We start from the raw sequence: 23,827 nt of genomic DNA on the forward strand, positions 1-23,827 counted from the left end.
TTTATCAGTCTTATTCATCCGTGAATTTAACCGAAAAACAGGAGGGGTCACCGCGACAGTTTGCTAGAGGAATCTTACATGGTAATTTCGGAGAACTAACGTAATCTCAACTAGCCCATGAAGCAAGAATGACGGAAAGTTCGTCCTGTCTACCAATTTTGTGCACCGTAGACGTTAACTTGGGTTCTTTCTCCTGCTGGCAAGAATCGTTTTAACAGGATCCAGAAGCAAGGAAGAAAATTAAAGAAGAAGATAATGTCGGAAATTTGTAGCAATCTTTCCACTTATCCTGATGACAATATGTTTGATTTAATTAGCAGTGGATGTGATACGATTCTTTGATTTTTAGGGGGGAGTAATGTTTAAAAAGAACAAAAAAAAAGGGAATTATGTATAGATATTGTAGGGCATTCCACTTGTCAAGGTACCAAAGACCTTGACACAAACACATTCAAACATGTCGAATATCAAATCTGGCAACTCTTTTCAGTAGAAAATATGGATATATGTCCTCTTAATTTAGTGATAGGTGGAAATTGCTGAACAAAGATGAAATACATGCAAATCTTCCTTACCACGAATTGGGTTTGCATTTTTCCTGCTCTCTCGCCAAAGAGGAGTTCTGCACGCTTCATGCTTATTTGAAAAGAAAGCAGAAGTTGATTAATTTAGTTTTTACATGTAATTACCAAACACAAGAAACTACAATCATGGATCAGAATGCTATAGTGAGAGCTTTGTTTACTTGACAACGAGAGCCTGCCATCATGAGTAGCAACGATCGAGAGAAATTTCCCCCCACGAGTACGTTGAGCAGGAACTCCATCGCCTTCCGACATGCAGTGATGGTAGTTGAGAGAAAGATCAAATTAAGGAGGAGCTCACCGCGTCTCTTCACTTGTAAAACATCAGAGCTGGTGAAAACTGTGACATGTAAGAGCTGCTACGCATCTTTGGCTACGGATCACCCCTTTAGAAGCGAAGAACCAGTCACAAAGCTTCCTGGTACAGCCCGTGGATTCTCTTCCACGAATCCTCCCTCTGTATCTTCAGCTGTTTGTGGAAATTCCAGATGAACTTCTCGGCCTTGGCGAATAGTTCTTGCTTTGTAGGTACTCCCACTTCTTCCACTTCTTCCTCCTCGTCCTCTTCGGCTGCTTCTTCATCGCCGTCATAGCCGTCGATGAAAAACAGGCTCGGCATAGAGGAACACTTCTTCACCACCTGCCCAATCTTGGCAGCCATCATAGGAGCTTGCTTTGCCTTCTCTGATGCTGATCTTTGGACTACCTTCGCAGAAGCATCAGCACTCGGTGGCTGACTAAGACCTAAGGTAGCACCAACATTGCCCTCAGTAGCTGCAGAAGTTATACTCACTTCCGCAGTTTCTTCCTCCAGAACCCTAGGCACAGAAGCTGTCATGGGCTCACGTTAATCTAGAGGCTTAGCCGAAACAGTTGTTCCTGCAGGTTTCCTTTCGTCCGAAGGAGGCCTAGAGATGGCACCGAGCACTCCAGACTCTGCACCTAATGCGAGAATCAGGAGATTAAAAAGGAGATAGAGATAAAGGGGCCTCATCGAGGCGTTAAGAGGGGACTGACGAGGAGAAGAACGATGAGAACAATCTTAGCACACTGAGACTTGTGAAACTTCTCCATGATGCATTAAGGGCAACAACAAGTAAGAGGTAAGGAACGGAAGCTCTCTTGAGGATGTAAATAAAGAGTGAGAACGAAAGAGACAGATTAGATCAGCTACCTGAATTTACATTTATCTCAGGTAAGATGAGACAGGATGGCCGCTGGTCGATAAGGTCCATGAGACTAATCCTCACTTTTTACCTCGAGGGGAACTAGGAAGTTGGGGTTGCATGGAGTCAAGCCAACTCGAACTTGTCTACGTTTGAGGTTTGTTCTCTTCACATGTAAACTTGGGTTAGTGCGTTGGTGGTCCCAGCACCGAGTTGGATCATCGACAAAACGGAATCGGTTCAAGGACAAATTTAACCCGATCACTTCTAAATTGGAGAATATTCGACAAAGAAAAATCCCCATTCTGTGGCTTATGTTGAGCACGTTCAAAAGATCGAAACTTTGAACGAACAGAAGACCAGATTCCCTTTCGTTTTCTGGTGGAGATTTGAAAGTGAAATAAAGGGCAACTGCAACTATCTCCTTATTCGCCAATCCTGCGTCCAGTATGGAGAGTTTTAAATAATCACTCCGTCTACTTCATCAATCACTACTAGAAATTACCCTTTTTTGACGCATGCCCACCATGTACAATACGGATATTCTTTACCAAACCGGGAAGGCTACCTTCCGTATTCACTTTTTTTTATCCCTAGTTGCCTAGTCAACCTACTGAATATGAACTACAACTTGTGTCTAAACAAAGATGCTTTTAAGACTCCAGAAAATGGAAGATGGACGATGGCAAAATGACGCGCATATGTAGAATTACATGGGTAATACAAAATGATTAAAAGTGATCTGGTTACATGGATCTATGAGCGATGGCTCCTAAAAAATGTACACTACAAATTGCAGAGACACCGCCTGGTCTATGAATGCTGAGGGAAGAATATGAGGAGTTCGTCCAAGGTGGTAGAGTCACGGATGGAAAGACTATGCTCATTGGCTAAATGTAAAAGACAAATGAAACATAGATGGACAGATATGTCTCCTGGAGCCGCTGCAGTGCAGCTCACTGGAAATTCTCTCAAAAGATTGCAGAATGAGATCTCCTGCTCACCTCCCTGCCAACAATTTGATTTGACCAGGTAAAATAAAATAGTTCAATAAGTTACAAAGAAAACACATCAACCTGTACTTGGCTGATAATTATATACTCAGATTAATCTCGCAGAAAAGAATATGGCATTAAGAATGTACTACTTGAACAGATATGGAAAATGAAGCTGAAATGGGGGTAACAGTGTTTCAAAAGATTTTTTCATAAATTTCAGACTCCAAATTAATTATGCCTTAAGCTAATTCAAGAGAGATAACAAAAAATCACAAATCAGGTTCAAGTGCTCGAGTGGCACTTACCCTCTGAGATAAATAATATACTCTGGTGTTAGACGGAATTTACAGGGGCATATACTTTAGACCTTGTGCATGTTGTCTGAAGCATGCATATTGTATTGGTGCAACAAACTTGCACCGTCTTGGTTGCTATAACTAGATCGTAAAGTCACTGCCGGCTTAAGTAACATTCTTGGAAGACTGAGATACAAGGAACAGGGCAAAATGATTTTTTTTTTATGTAAATAGTGGAACTATTTTTTATAAACATTGAGAAAATATGCTAATTCACCAGATGGGCAGGCAACAGAAAATGCAGTAGCATGAAGACTATTTGGTCACCAATCTATAAGCATCCCAATAATCCATGATGAACAAGTGGTTTGTCTCCTACAGTTCACCAAATAGTTGGCATTTCACCAGTAATGTGATAGTTACTAGCAAATATAATAAAAAACAGTAAGTATATGTGTAGAAAGGTGGAACTGAAAGCACTCACTGTTTCATGCTTTTGATTGAACTCTTGCATACAATTCCATAATGTATCTTTCAATGCATGAACATCAACGTGCTTAGATGACTTGTCATATTGAACCTCCATTTTGTTAACCTACATATTTAATAAAAAAAACAATTAGAATTTACAATTTGCTGCTGAAAATTGTGAGTTCTAATGATATTACTCCAATCAATTTATAACAGAGTGAATGATAACAGACAAGAAGGTAAAAGACCTGTCGAGGAATGGACACAAGAGTGCTGGAGTCTTCTGTATCACTCAGAACATCTCCTTCACCAAACTGATTGGAGTCATCTTCATGGTCCCATTGTGGTATTGGATCATAAGAATCACTTTGATATCCTGATTCATCTGATCACAGAATAAAGAATGAGAACAGTGGAAACAAGCAAAGGTGACCATGAAGGAAATCCATATACATGACATTTTCATCAATCAATATACAACAAAAAAGGATAGTTGTCTAATTCCACTAGCTGATGAAACTCCAACAAAGTCAAAACATTAAAGCATATTTCTACAGAAGAATTGGGATTAAGATTCTCAATTCATCCAAAGCTTGTTCAGCATCCTTCAAAAGTACTTCCATTCATTCCACTTGAATTGCTTGATCAGTAAATTGCTTTGACATTATATAAAATAAAATACATGAAATTTCAACATTATACAATAGTGAGAAAAAATACAATAATAAATAATAATAAAAATAATAATAATAATGATATAGACTATTATAACATAAAATATATAAAATTTCAACATTATACAACAGTGAAAAAAATACAATAATAACAATAATAAGAATAAGAATAACAACAATTATAGAGACTGTTATAACATAAAATACGTAAAATTTCGGCATTATATAACAGTGAGAAAAAAATACAATAATAAGAATAATAATAATAATAATAACAATAATAGAGACTGTTATGATGACGATGATGATGATGATGAGAAGAGCAGAAATAACAATGGGAAGAGCATATCTTAGACAAGGAACCAACCAAAATGATAATGCAATGCAGATAGTTCTTTTTTGTGAAAGAGACCAGAAATGTAAAACATTCAATCTTTTAAGGGAAACTTCTATGTCAATTGTTCTCCTTAAGCTAAGACCAATGACCATTGAATATGCCACCAATAACCAGATCGAAATCATACCAACTCCAATTGCTTGAATCTTTTCTACTTCCTGTCAAGCTGCAGCACAAGTTTCTTGCTCAAGCTTCTCTACTTGTTCAAGAACCGCACTTTCGTGAGAAGCCTCACTATTATGATTTTGTCCTTTACTTGCCCATGCTGCAATAGTCGTCTTAGCAAGCAGCAAACTTAGCAAGCCTTTCTTCTATCCCCTCTTCCTTCACTTTCTAAAAGCATCACTTTCTTTTCTTCCGCCAAGTGTCAAATCATAATAGGAATGGTTCCTTTACAGTAGCAAAACACAGAAGGCCTGAGTTTTGCATTTCTGCCATTGTTTACTGTCATTTACTATCTGGTAGTCTTGCTGTCAGGTATTGCTTTTCTTGATTGATTTTTCTTTTCCGCCTGTGAGTTGCAGTCACTGGAGTCAGAAGTTGGGAGAGAAATTTCCTGGTTAACTTGGGCTTCTGGTGAAGAGAACTTACTTTTCCTCTGTTTTTTTTTTTTTTCTAGCAGAGAGAATGAGTTTTCAAATTGAATACAAGGTGTTCTAAGTGCTCTCTGAGAATACCCCCCACTTTCTTGTGGAGTAAAGTGTTCCAAGTGTACATTAAGTGTGCTCAGTTTTCATCAGTGAACTGAGTTAGGTCAACTTGGCCAATTCCTTCTTTTCCCATACGTGTGTTGTTCAGGTCACATGAAAAGGACTCGTTGCAGGCGTTGGCCTTAAATTTTCCAGCCCGAAATCAACATTGTTATATATTACAGTCCAACTATAGTATGGTTTTGCTTCAAACTAAAAACTTGTCCAGCTCTCTGGTTGCAATCATATTCAGGTAACTTCTTCTTGGTTCAGGAATCAGCATATGATGTCTGACATGTGCAGCCACTTGGTGGGGGGCGTGTGTTGGGGAGAAGGGGGAGGTAGTCATCCTTGGAGTTGGAGGGAACATGCACTAAGGCTGTGATTGGTGTTAATGCTTACATTAAGATTCCTAGTGAATTTGTCATGTATGGGAAGAGTTTCAATCAAGTTTGTTCGGGGGTCATGTTTCAGAGGTCGAGAAGTTTTTGCCTATTAAGAGTTTAGAAACTCTTCTATGGTACAATTTGGGTACAGTTAAGATTTGGATTCTTTGGAATCTCTCTTCTAATATCCTCCCATGTTGTCTGAAATTGTGTCACCTATATTTTTCTACCAAACCCTACAGTATGCCCTCCAATTAGGATTATGCCCCCTAGTCAAAGTTATGATAACCCTCTTTGATGCTTTTTTTAGTGCTTTGCCATCTAGTAGTTGTAAGGACTACCTAGTTGGACTTCTATAGATAATGTGTTGCTCACGGGGAGAATGGAAAAGGTAAATACTGAGATAAATCTAATGTTTTCTACTATGTTCAAGCTGGGGCTCCAAGAGAGAGTTCCCAGTTTGAGGGGGAGATATAGTATAAGTGAATGGTGTTGACAAAGTCATGGTACAAAACTCAGTCGTGTTTGTTAATATTGAGCTCGCTTTCATCCCAAAATGACTAAGCCATTTAGGAAACTTATTCTCAACCTTATAAACCAACAAAGTTTCATAACACTTATCTATATGGAACTGTTACACTAACACTCCCCATGCGTCAAGGCTATAGCTAACGGACCTAAGACATGGACAACATATATAGAGTACAAACTCAGTGGCACACAAACTGCACCCAATAGGCAAACATCTTGCTTTGCTACCAAGTTACGATTAAACCCAGTTTCATCCTAAAATTACTAGCTACTTATGAAGTCTATTGTTCAACATTATAAGCTAACAACTTTTCATAACACTAATCAATGGGGGACTATTTGCACTAATAGTGTTGGTGAAGCTTGGTCCAAACTTCTTTTTTAAAAAAAATCTTTTTCGTGCAAGACACAATACAAACAAAGTCCAAGACCAGTTGTACACACTGAGACTAAATCGTTTAAACTTAGGCTTAGAGAGGGAACGACATCACTTAATTTCTAACAAGTTGAAGCTACATGTTTCAACTTGAGGGAGAGTGTTATAAGTCATAATTCAAGTTTAGTTTTCTTAGCTTTATAAGAAAGTGTTTTTTTGTGGAATCTCGTTTCCTAGGGTATAAGGGGAGCAAGAAATTATTCTTGCTATAATTTAAGGAATAAATAGGAAAGGGGCGTCTTAAACCCAAAGCTCTGCCAAATTATTTTCACAGTAAACTTTCTCTCTCCTCTTGTTATCTCTTTCTCTTCTCACTTCACATACCTGTAAGTTTTAGAACATCATTCGTAATGCACGAAGATAATGGACACATAAATCCTTGAGGCTCAGAAATACATGCATACTATGACAGTGAATAGTCACTTACACTTGCTGTAGAGAACGCAGAGGAAAGATCACATGAAATTCATTGAAGGTGGTACTATCAGTGTTAAAATGGCTATTCGTTGTTAAAATGGTTAGGGTCATTGGTTAGATCTAAGAGGTATATGAAGAGGAATAGAAGGATAATCTCACCATCTCTAGAAGCAAACTAAAGCCAGTATAGATTGTCTTATGAAGTATAGTTTATATAGTTATGATTTTAAACCAACACAGTCAAACATCCACAGTCAAGGTTTAGCAAAACCCACAAGGTTTCTTTTTGTGGATGTCGTCCCCAGTCTTTTAGTTCAAAACCTTGCCTGACTGACATCTTTGTGGTGGTTCTAAATTTAACCCACCCCAATTTGAAGCCTAATAATTTAGTGAACTCATTATCATTTTCACACGTCTGTCATATTCATTTTTTAAACAGAAAAAAAAATTACTTTAGCTCTGTCTACAATGTACTTGGTAAATGAATGCAATTGAAGAGAAATAGAAACAGAGATTAACAAGAAACCTAAATTTGAAGAGCGACTCAACGGTTCAGTTTTTCCATGTAACTATGCACTATCCATGATGAAGCAACGAGGAGCAGAGTAACTTACATGAAGATTCTTTCCCACTCTTTGCCAGGCACTGCAGAAAGAACAAGAAAATCTATAAGATAATTGCCAAGGGAAGATAAAAAGTTAAGAATAAGATTGCAAACCAATAAAATCCTCACCGTGACATCAGACAGAATAAACAACTTCACAAGATCCTCAGGCTGATAATGACAATCTTCTGGAAGTAGGGTATTATACGGACCCCTAATTGAAGGTAGTTTTAATGATTTTACATGTTTAGGTAGACAAAAAATATCAGGCATTTCTTTTTCCAATGACAGCACAAAATCAATATCTAAAGCCTGTTGTCTTTTGTTTCCTGGTCTCTCTGATGATGCTTTTGACCCACTATCAGGACTTGGATCCTGCTCCAGACCTACAGAACAGTCTTACAAATAGCTAAACACCTTCAAGAAACAGGACAAAAAGTACAGGAAAAAATAATGCACAGCACTAAATTCACTACCTGTACCTTTTACTCTGCGATATTTCCAATGATCAGGGCCTGCCCAAGCATTCTTTTTTGAAGTAAACCCCAAGCCTAAATACAGAAAATCAGCAATATTTTCACATCTGCCATCTACATCAGGTTCATGGACTATGTAGTTTTCCTTATCCTGCAAAAGTAACCCAAATTCATTAAAGAATATCCAGGGTTGTCCAACAAGTAGCAAAACAAATATACCTCAGCCTTTTCAAAAAAAAAAAAAAAACAAATATACCTCAGGGGAACTGGGAAAATTTTGGTCTGTAAAAGTTGAGGAATCATTAAAAATCCCTGTGTGAGCTTCATGGTCATGGCTGCAGGGACCGCAGTTGTCAAAACCATTGCACTCCAGCTCAGGTTGTGTAGCGTCAGCTGCATCATCTAACCCAAGAGATTGCTGGCCAACAGATAACATAACGGATGGTCTTCTGTTATCTTCATCAAACTGACTAATAATGTCCCTCAAAGTTGGAGAGATATCAGAACTCTCAGGAATGCAATTCATCATTTGTTCAACACATTCTGAAAAAGAAACAAAAAAAAATGAGAGCCAACGAGAGATCATGTTAAGATACATATACAATCAGCACAAACACTTTAATCACATAATGCAAGAAAATAAAGCAATAGACCTGACATTCAAAGAAAAAAAGAAAGTAGCAAACCTCTTGCAAAAGAAATATCAATCACATCTGGTTTTTCACTATCTGTTGCACATGGCATACTCTTCCCAGGCATTTCAAGTGAATCAAACAGAATTCGACAGCCACCATAGACACCAAGATTATTTAGTAGGAGACCCCTAGCTCCACCCTCATCAAATTGTGCAGACATCTGATGATAAAGAGGATCCACAGCAAAAGCCACTAAAACACTTGCATGCAAAAAACCACTACATTTAAAATTCATAAGTGACAAAAACTCAAATGAAAGATGATTTTAACAGATCCAAGTCAAGCAAGTAATTACCATCAAACTTCTTCACATTAAGAGCCTCAAAGGATGACTCCAAGGTTGATAAAGGACACACCTACATGTATGAAAAGTTAGGAGCAAACTAGTGTATGTTCTGATTATCTACTAAAGCAAAACCAAACCAATCAACCTTCTTTTCTGTCTTTTTCTTGGAGTAACTATCCTCTTGAACATCGTTGGTTTGATCTCCCTCAAAGTCAACCTCTATAATGATAAATACTAAATCAAGATATGCATGCAAAAAATGCAAATAGTCCATTATTTGTAATCTTATCTATGAGAATATAAGACTTGCAAAACCAATAAAATCAACATGGAAGAAAGAAATTATTCTTAGTTTCAAATCAAAGGTGAACACACATGGTTAATTGAATGTCAATATGTTTGAAACAGCTGCTATTAACTATTAATAGCCAATTCTTTGAGAAATTATGCTTTTTCTACATTTGAAGTTTATGAACCCTAAACTCGTAATCACGTTTGTTGAAAAAAAAAAAAAAAGGTGGAACACACCCAGTTCTTGTTCTTGTAATCTTGCTACCAAAGACACCTTACTTTTTTTTTTTTTTTTATAGTTAACCTACTCTTGAATATTAGAGTATGAGCGGAATAAAAACAACGTTAAGCTCTATTTTTTAGCAAACTTGATGCGATAAGTTACAGAGCTTTGATTTCCTTCCAGACTTGAAAGGACCTCCAAAACATGTGGAAATTTTACCTGCCCTTAAGGCCTTGACCTTGTTGTTGTTTCTTATGGCTTTACATAGACCATATGATGCAGTAAGGAAAATTATAAGTGAAACCTGGTGTGAGTACGGCTACCCACAAATGAGTGCTCGTGTTATTCCATTGAATGCAGGAAACATTATTCAACCTTGTATGCCCAAATGGTTATGAAAAGACAGCACTGAATCTCTCACACGAGTATGCATTACGGCGCAAGGGGTTTCAATACTCTGAACTATAATCTCATTTGTAATGATAAGACGATAATACGTAGAAGCAGACGGAGAAACATATAGACTCAAATTAACCTTTGTCATCTTCACGACCGGCTCGGTTGATCCCACCAAGGACCTTGTACGCTTCAGAGTGCACGGAGTCCACTCTCATCGAGTAAATTTTGACACCAGCCTCCAAAGTGCAACTTGCCTGAAGACACAGACATTTAAACACACCAGCATTTGCGGTCACGAAACCCTGGGGAAATCGAAAAGACAAACAACCTTTTGGAAATTTGTCTCCGCATCGTCGTCTTCTTCGACTTTAATAATCTCGATCAGATGGTCTAAGAGACTGAGTTCCCACGTGTTCTTCTGATTTATTTTCTGCGTCGCATAAAATTGTATGTGACTCACACAAATAAAGCATAGTGAAAACCCCAATAGATTGAGAACGAGTGACACGAAATGGAAATATGTGACTCTGGGTTGTAATTCAGGCAAGACGGCAGCCACTTACGTTCTCGCTGGCTAGTTTTATACAATTCTGGAAAAGCTCCATGACCTGGTCTCTGCCCAGTATATCAGATTGATCGAGCGGAGGAGGCCGAGCGACTAATTTCCGACGAGTGGCAGCGGCACGGGCATCGCGGGCTTGTGCCCTCTCGAGCTGATCGTCATTAGAACCTAAAAAGAAAGGCCCTGTAGGGGACTGGAGACGAGAAGCCATTGGAGTTTTCTGCTTCCCTGGGTTGTTGAGGTTAGGAGTCACGCATTCGCCCATTTTATTAAAAAAAAAAAACAGAAAGCCTTTTTTCAGTTCTGAGACGGAGAGCGTGAGACAAAGGGGTTTCGTCGAGCAAGAGGTACCGTTGAGTCTGGAATTCTGTAAACGCAGACCCGGAGCCTCTTTCTGCTCCGGTGACAGTTTCAGTGAATTGAATCTGATTATTTGCCTCTTTTCATTTGAATAGGGAATCCCCGCTCTCTTGTTGAATCACATGGTTAAGACGGACCTCATAATTCGATATAATTACGATACTGCTAAGCCATCGCCATCGGGGCGCAAATTCTAACGTGAGAACTTAAAATTTATTTTAATTATGTATTTTACTTATGACGACTGATCGAATGTAAAAAACTATTTGGTGTTAAATATCTAAAACTCTATTTTAACTATTTGATCATGGCCGTCTGATCAACCAATAACCGTTTTAATTTATGTATTTGATTTGTGAGGGTTGATCTAATATGAAAAGTTATTTGATACGAAACACTATCTCAATCATCTGATCTGATCAACTATCATGATCAATTGGTCAGATGGTCAGATAGTTGAGATAAGACGTTAGTATGTTTTGATCGAATCAAGCATCACTTGTTATCGAATCAAGCATCATACTTAAATTACTTCTTTAATTCTTACTTTTTTATTTACAAAATACCCAAATCAGGCGATGTACGGTGTCCTCACTTGTCCATCGTGACCATCCACTGTGGTGGGCCATATATGACCTGGCGTAGACCCAACGGGCCCACAAAGGAGAAGTAGGAAACTAACCGCGTCGACGTCGAACAAACAAAAAGAACGAAAATTCAAAAAGAGGCAGATGTCGAATGGGAAGAAGCAGCAAAAAGGGCATGACCCAATTAAGTTGGGCGTGAAGAGCCCCGTCAGCCGATCGGAGAAGCCGTGTCTGTCGATGGATGGAATAAACAGTTAACCGACTCTCGCGTGGCAATTAGCCGGTGAAAAAAATGAAAGAGATCGCGCGCCAAAGACACAAAATAATTCAATTCAACCGTCAGCAGTGCTCAAATGCTGGCGTTTTCGCTCCATTGAAAACTTTCCATCATTCATGCCCCCGGAAGCCTCTTTGAAGCCATGATGAGAAGGCGGCCGCTATCTTCTTACTCATCCTCGTCTTCTGTTCGAAGTCACTTCTGGTTCGGATTGAAGATTGTTACTTCTCTTTCTGTTTGTATGTTTATTTTCCTTCTGCTAAGGCTACAGTCGAGGTCGTCCAATGCTGTGCGAGACAAAGTTCTCGAGTTTGTGCGGAGGCCCGTGGAGCCCTTTTTCGGAACGCCAAAGCTTGCTTTTCTTTTCCTTATTCGCTATAACCTTCCGCTTGATTTTCTCTGGCACGCTTTCTTCCAGGTAATTTGATTCCTTTGGTTTTTCTATGTGTAGATTTATAAACTTGTAGATATATTTGAATTCTGAGGCTGTCGAACTGGTAGAATGCCGACAACGGAACTTTCTCAATTTACGTTCATTCACAGCCGGGATTTCCCTTTGACGAATCCATGACTAAGAGTTCTTTCTTCTACAGACGCCAGCTTCCCAAGAGAATCCATGTATGTGCTACTGGAAATTTAATCGATTTTCCTTTCCATGCTATTCTTTATCTTCTTCGATTTGAATCCAGCTTCATTTTTCATAATTTGATATAATATAGGTGGCCTGGGGAGAATTAAGCATGATAGAAGCTGAGCGATTATTGCTTGAAGCAGCTCTTCAAGATCCAGCAAACCGGCGTCTTGTTCTATTATCTGACAGGTAGGTTACCTCTGATCGTTCTCAAGAAATAAATAGCTTGATTTGTTAACAACAGAACTATCAGTAATCTCAGTAAGAAAAGGAAAAAAGAACAGGAGAAAATTGTTGCCGTCTTTGTGTACTTGTATTCTGTTATTGGTATTCTTCTTAGTTGCATCTAGCCAGCACAACGTTTCTCTTTTCTATTGTTTTCTTTGGTATTCTATGATAAATTATGTTAATCGTTGTCTAGGTCTATGTAGTCGATCTAAATCTCCCTTGCAAATTCCTCATTATACCAACATTTGCTGCAGTTGTGTTCCTCTGTACAACTTCAGCTATGTGTACAACTATGTGATGTCTTCTTCAAAAAGTTTTGTGGATAGGTATCTAAAGAGGACCATGAAACCCTTTCTTCTTTTCTAAGATAGTAATCTTCATCATTGTGTATGCGTTACATTCTTTTAATAGATTAGTTGTTCTCATGTAGTTTTCTTGACACCAAGGAAAGCCGATACAATGCAAAAATGTCATCTCTTGTACCAAAAGATAAATGAAGGGGTCCCAGGTTACTTTCTCTTCATCCTAGCTTTATTTTTTCTCTTATATGTGTGTTTCTTCCACTAATTTACCTGCTGCATGATGTAATCAGTGGATCACTTTGGTTCGGAAACATGCGGAGGTTGTTCTCGCCGATGATCTTGTCTTTCCAATTTTCAGAGAATATTGTACGGTAAACCCTCAGTTTTGCCTTTTAATTAAGCATCGCTAAGATGCATATCGAAAAGTTCAGAGTGCTAACTGCATTCATCATATCAGGAGTCCTTCTTGCCTGTATAGTATTGACATTACTACAGTTCTCTGTTTAGGACCATTCTTTTATGAAAACAGTGGAAAATTTGATGTTAGAAGATTGAGAAAAGGGCGACTGAAGCAGATCACTTGGATCTGCAAGCTCTTGTAATTTATACAATGGGACTGGATATGATGGAGGGGAAGGAATATAATGTTTGGAACATCTTGTGCACTTCCATGCACAGGATAATGCCACTTATGCTCTACTGCTATCTCTTCATAATTTTCTTGCATAATATATTCGAAATTCCCTTAGAAAAGCTAAGTGTTCTGTTAGAGGGATGTTTTGCTAGGAAAATGCTTGCAAAAGAATGCATGTCTAATTGTTTGGGGGTGTTTAACATTGGTTTCATGTGCTTGTACTTTTCAGCGGCATCCAGCTTTAGTCCTCGGAGGCAATCAGATTGCTGTAAGTGGTCTCTTTCATCAACTCCAACAGTTGCTTGGTTGTTACTGACCATTGCTTGTCATTTGTGTTGAAGGTTAGGATCCTTTTTTTTGGTGGAATTTTGCTCTTGCGTTTGTTTTATTGTTTTTTGATTCTTCATGTGTAACCATTTACTAGAAAGATGGTTGCCTGTAACTTTATGGGGAGTCAGTTGCTAATAGGTACTAATTTTTAACTGAAGGAGAAGAAGAAAAATGAATTACTGTAACAAATGCTTCTAGTTGCTATTTATGACATTCAAAAAGTTTAGTACAATTAAAGTTTCTAGAAAAGTTTTACATGATTATGAGAGAGAGAAAGAGAGAGCTATCCCATAATTTCCTTAAGTGACCGCATTTGTCAGTATCAATTTCCTGAGATAAGCCTTGAACAAGTGGTCAAATTACATTGCTGAGATGGACTTTCAGACAGGAATGGATTATTTGTGGACAAAAGCGTAAAAATTTGTTGAGCTTCAAAATGCACTTTTTTATTTTTAACTTTTGATATGTTTTAAATATAACCAGAACAGAGAAAAAGGACAGTAGTGCAACTCATATTTGACTTGTTTCCATGTAGATTGGGCCTTAGGTTCAATAATCACATTTTGGGGAGGGGGTTGATTTCATAGTGGAATGATCTCATTTTTGTATTGTTGCACCGTAAAACTGCTTGACCTGCTCTTTCACTGGATATAATTTTTGTTGATGCTTTCTTATAATAGTTTAATTGCTTATCTTATCAAGAAAAAGCTTCTGGTCTTCTTTATTATGGAAAACAATCATATAACAATTTAATTATTAAATGCAGAAACAAGTAACCCAGAAGGAACACAACTGTATCCCGGATGAGCATTACATCCAAACATTACTTGCTGTAAGTAGCAATATTGTTCCTTTTTCCTTTTTTTTATTCAAAATCTATGCCATGAATATTTCAGTGTGCCAGTCCCAGAACATAATAATAGAATGGGTTGTTTTCCACATGGCTAAGAGTACTTGCAGGTTTTACATTTAAAGAAAAAAAAGAGTACTCGCAGGTTTTTATTTGGTAGCTTTGCTAGAGCCTATGAAAAATGAGAGAAAATAATTTTCTACCTTACTGATTTTATCATCTTGTTTTTTCTTGCCAATACTTTCAAGACTCAATAGGAACAGATAGTTACATATTTCTCTCTTTATTTATCATTTTATTTACTTTAACTCCTTGTAGATGGGTGAGCTTGAAGATGAACTTGAACGAAGAACAATTACCTATACTTCATGGAATGAGTCTGCAACTAAAATGGAAGGAAAAAGGTGGCACCCTATCAAATTTGGATATAATGATGCTAGTCCTGAACGCATTAAACAAATAAAGGTAAGTGAACTGCAAATGCTAAAATGAAGACAATAATTTGTGAATCTCCATTGATTTGTTTGAAACTATTCCAAATTATCATTCTCAAAACATATTCCCGACTACTGTGTGCTGGGGAAAATAAAATGCATAATAGATAGAAAGAAAACAAAATACACCCAAATCAATTTTCTTTTTCTCTTTTTTGGCATTCTGTAGTGCAGTTTCATAACTGGCTTGGACGGTTGTGCCTTTCCAATCTCTCTCTCTTTTATTCATGCAACTAGCTGCCAAAATTGTGAACAAATTTTACTCACTGTTTCACTAGATTAAGTAGTCTACCTGATAAAAAAATTTAAGCATAGTAGGTTTCTTGTGGTTTGGAGATTTACATACCAAATAAATGTCACTGACAAGCATTTTTCTAGAATGAGTGTAATGATATTGTTCTTTCAAAGAACATTCCATAATTTTTGAGTCTCAAGTGACTAGTCAGGAGATTTGGTTTACAATGGGAGCAGTTAGTACCAGAATTCAAGAGCATTGAACAGTAACAAATCAACTGCTTCATTTGAGTGACTTAGCCCAAAATTTAGGGCTTAGAGTTGTGAAATTCTTTGGTTGTTTATGCTTAGGCTTGAGTAGCCTGACCCTCCTGAACCTCACCTGTTTTATATATAATAATGATAATCATATGTGTATATGGTATTTTTCTAATATATATGTATACATCATTTATTACATGTTTTGTACTTATATGTCATGTAATGTCTTTTGCATTACTTTGGCAACTTATCTTCTTAGTTAATGCTAAGAGTAGAAAGGATGGGAGGGGCATTCATGAAGCTGTACCTACCAATATCAATGGGAGAAAGCAATGGGAAGAAGAAAAAATTAGAGTTAGGACCTGTAGGTGACGCTCTGGTTGCAATTATGTAGTTGAGTCTCAGAATGAGGTTAGGACAAGGATTTTTTCCCTGTTCTAGGTTTTGAGGTTGACCCTCAATCTAACAAATGAATCGGATTCGCAACCTTATTTCCACCTGTCTCTTTTTACTGCCAGTTATTAAATTAAACTAGATACAGAAATTGGGAACTCTGGGAGTTATCAACTGATGAAGAATGAAGAATATCTAGTATAGATTTGGGCCTTGTGCTGAATGGTCACATAAAAGGTCTTCTAGTCTGTGAGGTCTTGGGTTTAAGTCTCACTTATAAGGGGATGTGTATGTGCAATCAACATTCGAGACAAAAAAAGATCTAATATATGAACAGGTTTCAAATGGCCGAAATGGTTGCTGGCACACTTCCAAACAAAAAGGTGCCTATTAAGCCTATTAAGTTTTAGCAATGCTGGAACCTGGAATCGTCTGTCATGATGAGGTTCCATCCATACCAAAACAAAGTATTTATAGGATGTTTGAAGTTTGGAATAAAGTTCTTTTGTTTAAAGAATGAAAATTGGAGAGGAACTTGGCATGGTCAGCTTTCTTTGGACGTGATATGCTTTATTTATTAATTTATTCTTGTTGTTTTTATTGCACAGGTTGGAGAACAATATAATAAAAAAATTGTGTATTTTATGCCGTATGCAGGACATCAATCATGTGTACTATGAGACTGAATATAGGACTGAATGGTGCTACAGCAATGGCACATCAGTGCCTTGCTTTATGTTTGCTAGAAAGTTCACACCAGATGCTGCTATGCGTCTTTTGAGAGATGGAGGGGTTGGTCCTGTTGATGCCACTGCATTCTTGACTTGAAAATATTCCCCGTCTAACTGAGTCGTTGCAGCATAAAAACCTTTTGGTGGTAGAGGCACAGAATGGGAAGGTATTTTGTTTCCATCTATGCTATTTTAACGAGCTTTGATGGGAATGTGCAATATGTGAGAGCAGAAAGGTTTATAAGAGTGTAACCCAGGTGATGTTAATAATAGCACTCAAGGTGCTTTACTCAAGGCCTTTCGATCATCCTGACCAATGCGCTCTCAATGCTTTCGTGAATGGAAGCTAATTGAGATGAGATTTTCAAATTTTGGGAGTCGAAACGAGAATAATCTCTCAATAAACCAATGTCAGAAACTAACACTATTTGGCATTTACATGCTAATGCGAAATCTTTATACCTCTAATCTTCATAACCGCCTGTAAACATTTAATCAAGATTCATTGTAACGAAAGGATCAGACACTCACAGACGAGCACAAGACAAAAAGTTTCGACGTACTTATGATTTTGAGGAATTAGATTGTTTTAAACTCGGTTTCCATGACTCAAAACGTATGTGCGTTTACTCAATCGCCTTGTGTGAGTTACAGCTGAGCCACGGACTATAAATCCCAACTAATACAAATTATTATCATCATTCTATGTTTTTTTCCTTTTTTTTCTTTCTATAGCCCGTGAGCTTCGACGACAAGCACTGGTATGGTCCCTGGGTGCTGTAGATGGCTTCAGTAAAATGAACGGCTAAAACCCATAAATTCGTTCGTTATATAAATGATTTCTTCGATGAAGAAGACAAGAATACATTACAGAGCTGGTTTCTGAAACTTCTGAAATTATCGAACCTTTCTTCTTTAAACAGCAGGCGGTTGAAAGTCATGGCTTGAGGGACAATGGAATTCGAATTCATCCCGAAAAATGGAAGCTCTTCAGCTCGTTCAGCAACCTTCTTCTTCATCTCCTCTACAGTCGCTCTAAAGAGCTCAAACTCGTGCAACTCGAGTCCCTCGACGTCCGCTTCCCAACCGAACTTGTGTTCTGTTGCCGCTTTCAAAACCTGTTCCAGCTTTATCTTCCTCTTCTTCTCCGCATCCACTTGGTTCAGCAGCTCCGTGTATCGGCGGCTAAGCTCGCGCAACGTGGCCCCTCGATGGACGGCATCCGGCAGAGCCTTCGGGCGGGAGAGGGAGTTTGTCCGGCCGTTGGTTGGGATGAGGAAGCGCTCGATAACGGAGTCGCCGGAGGGGTGCCCGAAGGAAAACACCTTACCTGCGGGAGAGAAGACGACGATGGATGTCTCCGCCCCGCATAAGATGCAGAGCTCGCTTGCCTTCTTGAACAGCCCGGCTCGACGCTTAGAGAAGCAGACTTGCCTGGCATCTATGTTCTCTATCTTCTTGATCTCGATCTTTTGACGACCCATGCTTGTTTTTCTCACCATGGCCGATGCAGGAAAACCAGGGAAAAAAAAAACAGAGAAAACAAAAGAAGAACAAGTGGGTAATGACAGATTGCTTGGGGTGGAGATGTTGAGTGAAATTTAACAATGCACTCCTTGACTTCCTGCTCCGGGACGGTGACTGTCAGCACACCGTTCTTTGTGGCCGTCTTCCCTTGAACCACCTTCGCTTCCTTCGGCAGTCGAAGTCGTCTCAACCACGGCTTCTCTTCACGCAGAGCCTCTGGACGCAGTTCTCCTCTTCCCTCTCTGTTTCTCTTCAGAAATTTAGCCCCCCTTTCACATTTCATTAAGAAGTTACTGGGCTTTTATTTACCTTGGGCTGAGATAGGCTGGGCTTCGTAGTGGGTTGGAGTTTATTTTCAACAAGAGAAGCATGGTTAAATTTAAGGACAACTTTTACCGGTCTAAAGATTTCGGATTTGAATACCCTAATTACTCTTTGTTTCTAAACTTGGATGATTTCAGAGATATCCTCGTTTCGACACCTCGAAAGTTTTAAATGTTTGATCTCACGTGGCTTCCATATATGAAAGGCTGGAAGCAATCCTCGCTGGAAAACAGAGCAATCCTCAAAGGAAATATAAAAAGAAGGAAAATTCAAAAAGAGTCAGGTGAGGAATGGGAAGAAGCAGCAAAAAGGACATGATCCCATATAGAGCCCAGTCAGCTGATTGGAGACGGCGTGTATGTCGCGTGGCAGTTAGCCGGTGATAAAAAGAAAGAGATCGCGCGCCAAAGACACAAACTAATTCAATTCAACCGTCCGCAGTGCCCAAATGCTGGCGTTTTCGCTCCATTGAAAACTTTCCATCATTCATGCCCCCGGAAGCCTCTTAGAAGCCATGACGAGAAGGCGGCCGCTATCTTATTACTCATCCTCGTCTTCTGTTCGGAGTCTCTTCTGGTTCGGATTGAAGATTGCTACTTCTCTCTCTGTTTTTATGTTTGTTTTCCTTCTGCTAAGGCTACTGTTGAGGTCGTCCAATGCTGTGCGAGACAAAGTTCTTGTGGAGCCCGTTTTCGGAACGCCAAAGATTGCTTTTCTTTTCCTTGCTCGCAGTAACCTTCCGCTTGATTTTCTCTGGCACGCTTTCTTCCAGGTAATTTGATTCCTTTGGTTTTTGTATGTGTAGACTTATAAACTTGTAGATATATTTGAATTCTGAGGCTGTCGAGCTGGTAGAATGCCGACGACGGAACTTTCTCAATTTACATTCATTCAGAGCCGGGATTTGCGTTCGACGAATCCACGACTAAGAGTCCTTTCTTCTACGGACGCCAGATCGCCAAGAGAGTCCATGTATGTGCTACTGGAAATTTAATTGATTTTCCTTTCCATGCTATTCTTTGTAAGTTATTTATCTGTGTCTTGTTCGATTTGAATCCAGCTTCATTTTTCATAATTTGATATATTATAGGTGGCCTGGGGAGAATCAAGCATGATAAAAGCTGAGCGATTATTACTTGAAGCAGCTCTTCAAGATCCAGCAAACCGGCGTCTTGTTCTATTATCTGACAGGTAGGTTACCTCTGATCGTTCTCAAGAAATATACAGCATGATTTATTACCAACAGAACTAACAGTAATCTCATTAAGAAAAAGAAAAAGGAACAGTGGAAAATTGTTGACGTCTTTGTGTACTTGTACGCTGTCATTGGTATTCTTCTAAGTTGCATCTAGCCAGCACGACGTTTCTCTTTTCTATTATTTTCTTTGGTATTCTATGATAAATTATGTTAGTTGTTATCTAGGTCTATGTAGTCGATTTAAATCTCCCTTGCAAATTGCTCATTATACCAACATTTGCTGCAGTTGTGTTCCTCTGTACAACTTCAGCTATGTGTACAACTATGTGATGTCTTCTTCAAAAAGTTTTGTGGATAGGTATTTAAAGAGGACCATGAAACCCTTTCTTCTTTTCTAAGATAGTAATCTTTTTCATTGTGTATGCGTTACATTCTTTTAATAGATTAATTGCTCTCATGTAGTTTTCTTGACCCAAAGCAAAGCCTCTACAATGCAAAAATGTCACCTCATATACCAAAATACAAATGGAGGAATGGGTCCCAGGTTACTTTCTCTTCATCCTAGTTTTATTTTTCCTTTTATATGTGTGTTTCTTCCACTAATTTATCTGCTACATGATGTAATCAGTGGATCACACTGGTTCGGAAACATGCGGAGGTTGTTCTCGCCGATGATGTTGTCTTTCCAATTTTCAGAAAATATTGTAAGGTAAACCCTCAGTTATCAAAAAGTTCAGAGTGCTTACTGCATTCCTCATATCAGGAGTCTAAAGCTTCTTGCCTTTATACTATTTGACATTACTACAGTTCTCTGTTTAGGACCATTTTTTTTAAAACAGTGGAAAATTTGATGTTAGATGATTGAGAAAAGGGCGACTGATGCAGAACACTTGGATCTGCGAGCTCTTGTAATCTATACAATGGGACCTGGATATGATGGGCACAGGATAATGCCACTTATGCTCTACTGCTATCTCTTCATAATTTTGTTGCATAATATATTCGAAACTCCCTTAGAAAAGCTACGTGTTCTGTTAGAGGACTGTTTTGTTTGGAATATGCTTGCAAAAGAATGTATTTCTAATTGTTTGGAAGTGTTTAACATTGGTTTCATGTGCTTATACTTTTCAGTGGCATCCAACTTTAGACGTCGGAGGCAATCAGATTGCTGTAAGTGGTCTCTTTCATCAACTCCAACAGTTGCTTGGTAGTTACTGACCATTGCTTGTCATTTGTGTTGAAGGTTAAGATCCTTTTTTTTTGTGGAATATTGCTCTTGAGGTTTTTTTATTGTTTTTTTAATTCTTCATGTGAAGCCATTTACTAGAAGTTGGTTGCCTGTAGCTTTATGGGGAGTCAGTTGCTAATAGGTACTAATATTTAGCTGAAGGAGAAGAAGAAAAATGAATTACTGTAACAAATGCTTCTAGTTGCTATTTATGACATTCAATAAGTTTAGTAAAATTAAATTTTCTTGAAAAGTTTTACATCATTATGAGAGAGAAAGAGTGAGAGAGAGAGAGAGAGAGAGAGAGAGAGAGCTGTCTCATAATTTCCTTCCGTGAACATGTTGTCAGTATCAATTTCCTGAGATAAGCATTGAACAAGCGGTCAAATTACCTTGCTGAGATGGAGTTTCAGACAGGAATGGATTATTTGTGGACAAAAGTGTAAAAAATTGATGAACTTCAAAATGCACTTTTTTATTTTAAAATTTTTATATGTTTTAAATATAACCTGAACAAAGAAAAAGGACAGTAGTGCAAGTTTCCATGTGGATTGGGCCTTAGGTTCAATAATCACATTTTGGGAGGGGGTTATTTTCATAGTGGAATGATCTCATTTTCGTATTGTTGCACCATATAACTGCTTAACCCTAAACTCTTTCACTGGATATATTTTTTTCTGATGCTTTCTTATAATAGTTGAATTGCTTATCTTATCAAGAAAGAGCTTCTGGTCTTTTTTTTCTTATGGAAAATGATCGTATGACAATTTAATTATCAAATGCAGCAACAAGTAGCCCAGAAGGAACACAAATGTATCACGGATGAACATTACGTTCAAACACTACTTGCTGTAAGTAGCAATATTGTTCCTTTTTCCTTTTTTTTTATTCAAAATCTATGCCATGAATATTTCAGTCTGCCAGTCCCTGAACATAATAATAGAATGGGTTGTTTTCCACATGGCTAAGAGTACTTGCAGGTTTTAGTTTGGTAGCTTTGCTAGAGCCTATGAAAATTGAGGGAAAATAATTTTCTACCCTACTGATTTTATCATTTTGTTTTTTCTTGTGAATATTTTCAAGACTCAATAGGAACAGATAATTACATATTTCTATCTTTACTTATTATTTTATTTACTTTAACTCCTTGTAGATGAGTGAGCTTGAAGATGAACTCGAACGAAGAACAATTACCTATACTACATGGAATGAGTCTGCAACTGAAATGGAAGACGGGTTGCACCCTAGAAAATTTGGATATAATGATGCTAGTCCTGAACGCATCAAAGAAATAAAGGTATGTGAACTGCAAATGCTAAAATGAAGACAATAATTTGTGAATCTCCATTGATTTGTTGGAAACTATTTCAAATTATCATTCTCAAAACATATTCCTGACTACTGTGTACTGGGGAAAATACAATTCATCATAGATAGAAAGAAAATAAAATACACCCAAATTAATTTCCCTTTTTTCTTATTTTGGCGTTCTGTAGTGCAGTTTCATGACTGGCTTGGACAGTTGTGCCTTTCCAATCTCTCTCTCTCTCTCTTTTATTCATGCAACTAGCCGCCACAATTGTGAACAAGTTTTACTCACTGTTTCACTAGATTAAGTAGTCTACCTGATATAATTTTAATTATAGAAGTTTCTTGTGGTTTGGATATTTACATACCAAATAAATGTCACCGACAAGCATTTTTCTACAATGAGTGTAATGATATTGTTCTTTCGAAGAACATTCCATATTTTTGAGACTCAAGTGACTAGTCAGGAGATTTTGTTTACAATGGGAGCATTGAATACTAACAAATCAACTGTTTATGATTGGTTCTATCCAGTAGGTTCCAAATGTTACTGCTTCATTTGAGTGAATTAGCCCAAAATTTAGGGTTTAAGAGTTGTGAAATTCCTTGGTTGTTTACGCTTAGGCTTGAGTAGCCTGACCCTCCTGAACCTCACTAGTTTAATGTATAATAACGATAATCACATGTGTATATGGTATTCTTCTAATACATATGTGGACATCATTTATCACATATTTTGTACTTATATGCCATGTAATGTGTTTTGCATTACTTTGGCAACTTATATTCTTAGTTAATGATAAGAGTAGAAAGGATTTATGTCCTGTTGTAGGTTAACCTGGAATTGTCTGTCGTGGTGAGATTCCATCCATACCGAAACAAAATATTTATAGGATGTTTGAAATTTGGAATAAAGTTCTTTTTTTAAAAGAATGAAAATTGGACAGGAACTTGGCATGGTCAGCTTTCTTTGGACGAGATATGCTTTATTTATTATTTTATTCTTGTTGTTTTTATTGCATTTGTTGGAGAACAATATAATAAAAAAATTATTTTATGCTGTATGCAGGACATCAAGCAAGTGTACTATAAGACAAAATATGGTTTTGGTTTTGGATGGACCGAATGGTGCCTCAGCAATGGCACATCAGTGCCTTGCTTTCTGTTTGCTAGAAAGTTCACACCAGAAGCTGCTATGCGTCTTTTGAGAGATGGAGTGGTTGGTCCTTTTGATGCCATTGCACTCTTGACTTGAAAATATTCCCCGTCTAACTGAGTTTTTTTACTGTCTCCATCTATGCTATTTTAACGAGCTTTGATGGGAATGTGCAATATATACGAGCAGAAAG

The 23,827-nt window shown here is 37.9% G+C and overlaps 3 protein-coding genes and 1 pseudogene across 4 annotated transcripts; 2 read left to right on the forward strand and 2 right to left on the reverse strand.

Moving 5' to 3' along the window:
• Positions 1–2,454: 2,454 nt before the first annotated feature.
• Positions 2,455–10,967, reverse strand: LOC137963716 (condensin complex subunit 2-like). Of its 2 annotated transcripts, none has more exons than XM_068810886.1 (13): positions 10,583–10,967; positions 10,348–10,449; positions 10,156–10,273; positions 9,252–9,325; positions 9,116–9,176; positions 8,812–9,012; positions 8,382–8,668; positions 8,132–8,276; positions 7,779–8,035; positions 7,660–7,690; positions 3,764–3,900; positions 3,529–3,639; positions 2,455–2,758 (listed from the first exon to the last, which is right to left on the reverse strand). In XM_068810886.1, the coding sequence occupies exons 1-13, from the start codon at positions 10,844–10,846 to the stop codon at positions 2,564–2,566; spliced, it is 1,983 nt and encodes a 660-aa protein (XP_068666987.1). In that variant the 5' UTR covers positions 10,847–10,967; the 3' UTR covers positions 2,455–2,563. The 2 variants fall into 2 exon arrangements, with proteins under 2 accessions (XP_068666987.1, XP_068666985.1); XM_068810884.1 differs by having other exon boundaries at positions 8,126–8,276.
• A 983-nt stretch (positions 10,968–11,950) lies between these two features.
• Positions 11,951–17,199, forward strand: LOC137963905 (glycosyltransferase BC10-like; annotated as a pseudogene).
• A 521-nt stretch (positions 17,200–17,720) lies between these two features.
• Positions 17,721–18,395, reverse strand: LOC137963465 (agamous-like MADS-box protein AGL29). The gene has a single exon (XM_068810582.1). The coding sequence runs from the start codon at positions 18,393–18,395 to the stop codon at positions 17,721–17,723; it is 675 nt and encodes a 224-aa protein (XP_068666683.1).
• An 863-nt stretch (positions 18,396–19,258) lies between these two features.
• LOC137963466 (glycosyltransferase BC10-like) lies at positions 19,259–23,733 on the forward strand. Its single transcript, XM_068810583.1, has 10 exons — positions 19,259–19,516; positions 19,600–19,716; positions 19,835–19,935; positions 20,229–20,300; positions 20,405–20,486; positions 20,571–20,651; positions 21,074–21,112; positions 21,956–22,021; positions 22,324–22,467; positions 23,548–23,733. Exons 1-10 carry the CDS (start codon positions 19,259–19,261, stop codon positions 23,731–23,733), a joined length of 1,146 nt encoding a protein of 381 aa, XP_068666684.1.
• Positions 23,734–23,827: the final 94 nt, after the last annotated feature.

Source organism: Aristolochia californica, unplaced genomic scaffold (genome assembly GCF_029961685.1).
Source record: "Aristolochia californica isolate CCGP_79_NKW_82.1479 unplaced genomic scaffold, dmAriCali1.0.hap1 SCAF_4, whole genome shotgun sequence".
Classification (NCBI taxonomy): domain Eukaryota; kingdom Viridiplantae; phylum Streptophyta; class Magnoliopsida; order Piperales; family Aristolochiaceae; genus Aristolochia; species Aristolochia californica.

Coding starts and splice junctions, on each gene's coding strand:
- LOC137963465 (XM_068810582.1), bottom strand. CDS start 18,395: ATGGTGAGAAAAACAAGCATGGGTCGTCAAAAGATCGAGATCAAGAAG.
- LOC137963716 (XM_068810884.1), bottom strand. CDS start 10,846: ATGGGCGAATGCGTGACTCCTAACCTCAACAACCCAGGGAAGCAGAAA. Junction 9,326..10,155: donor CGGTCGTGAAGATGACAAAG/GTTAATTTGAGT, acceptor TTATCATTATAG/AGGTTGACTTTGAGGGAGAT. Junction 3,901..7,659: donor GAGTGGGAAAGAATCTTCAT/GTAAGTTACTCT, acceptor TTCTGTGATCAG/ATGAATCAGGATATCAAAGT.
- LOC137963466 (XM_068810583.1), top strand. CDS start 19,259: ATGACGAGAAGGCGGCCGCTATCTTATTACTCATCCTCGTCTTCTGTT. Junction 20,487..20,570: donor AATGGAGGAATGGGTCCCAG/GTTACTTTCTCT, acceptor TGATGTAATCAG/TGGATCACACTGGTTCGGAA. Junction 22,022..22,323: donor ACGTTCAAACACTACTTGCT/GTAAGTAGCAAT, acceptor AACTCCTTGTAG/ATGAGTGAGCTTGAAGATGA.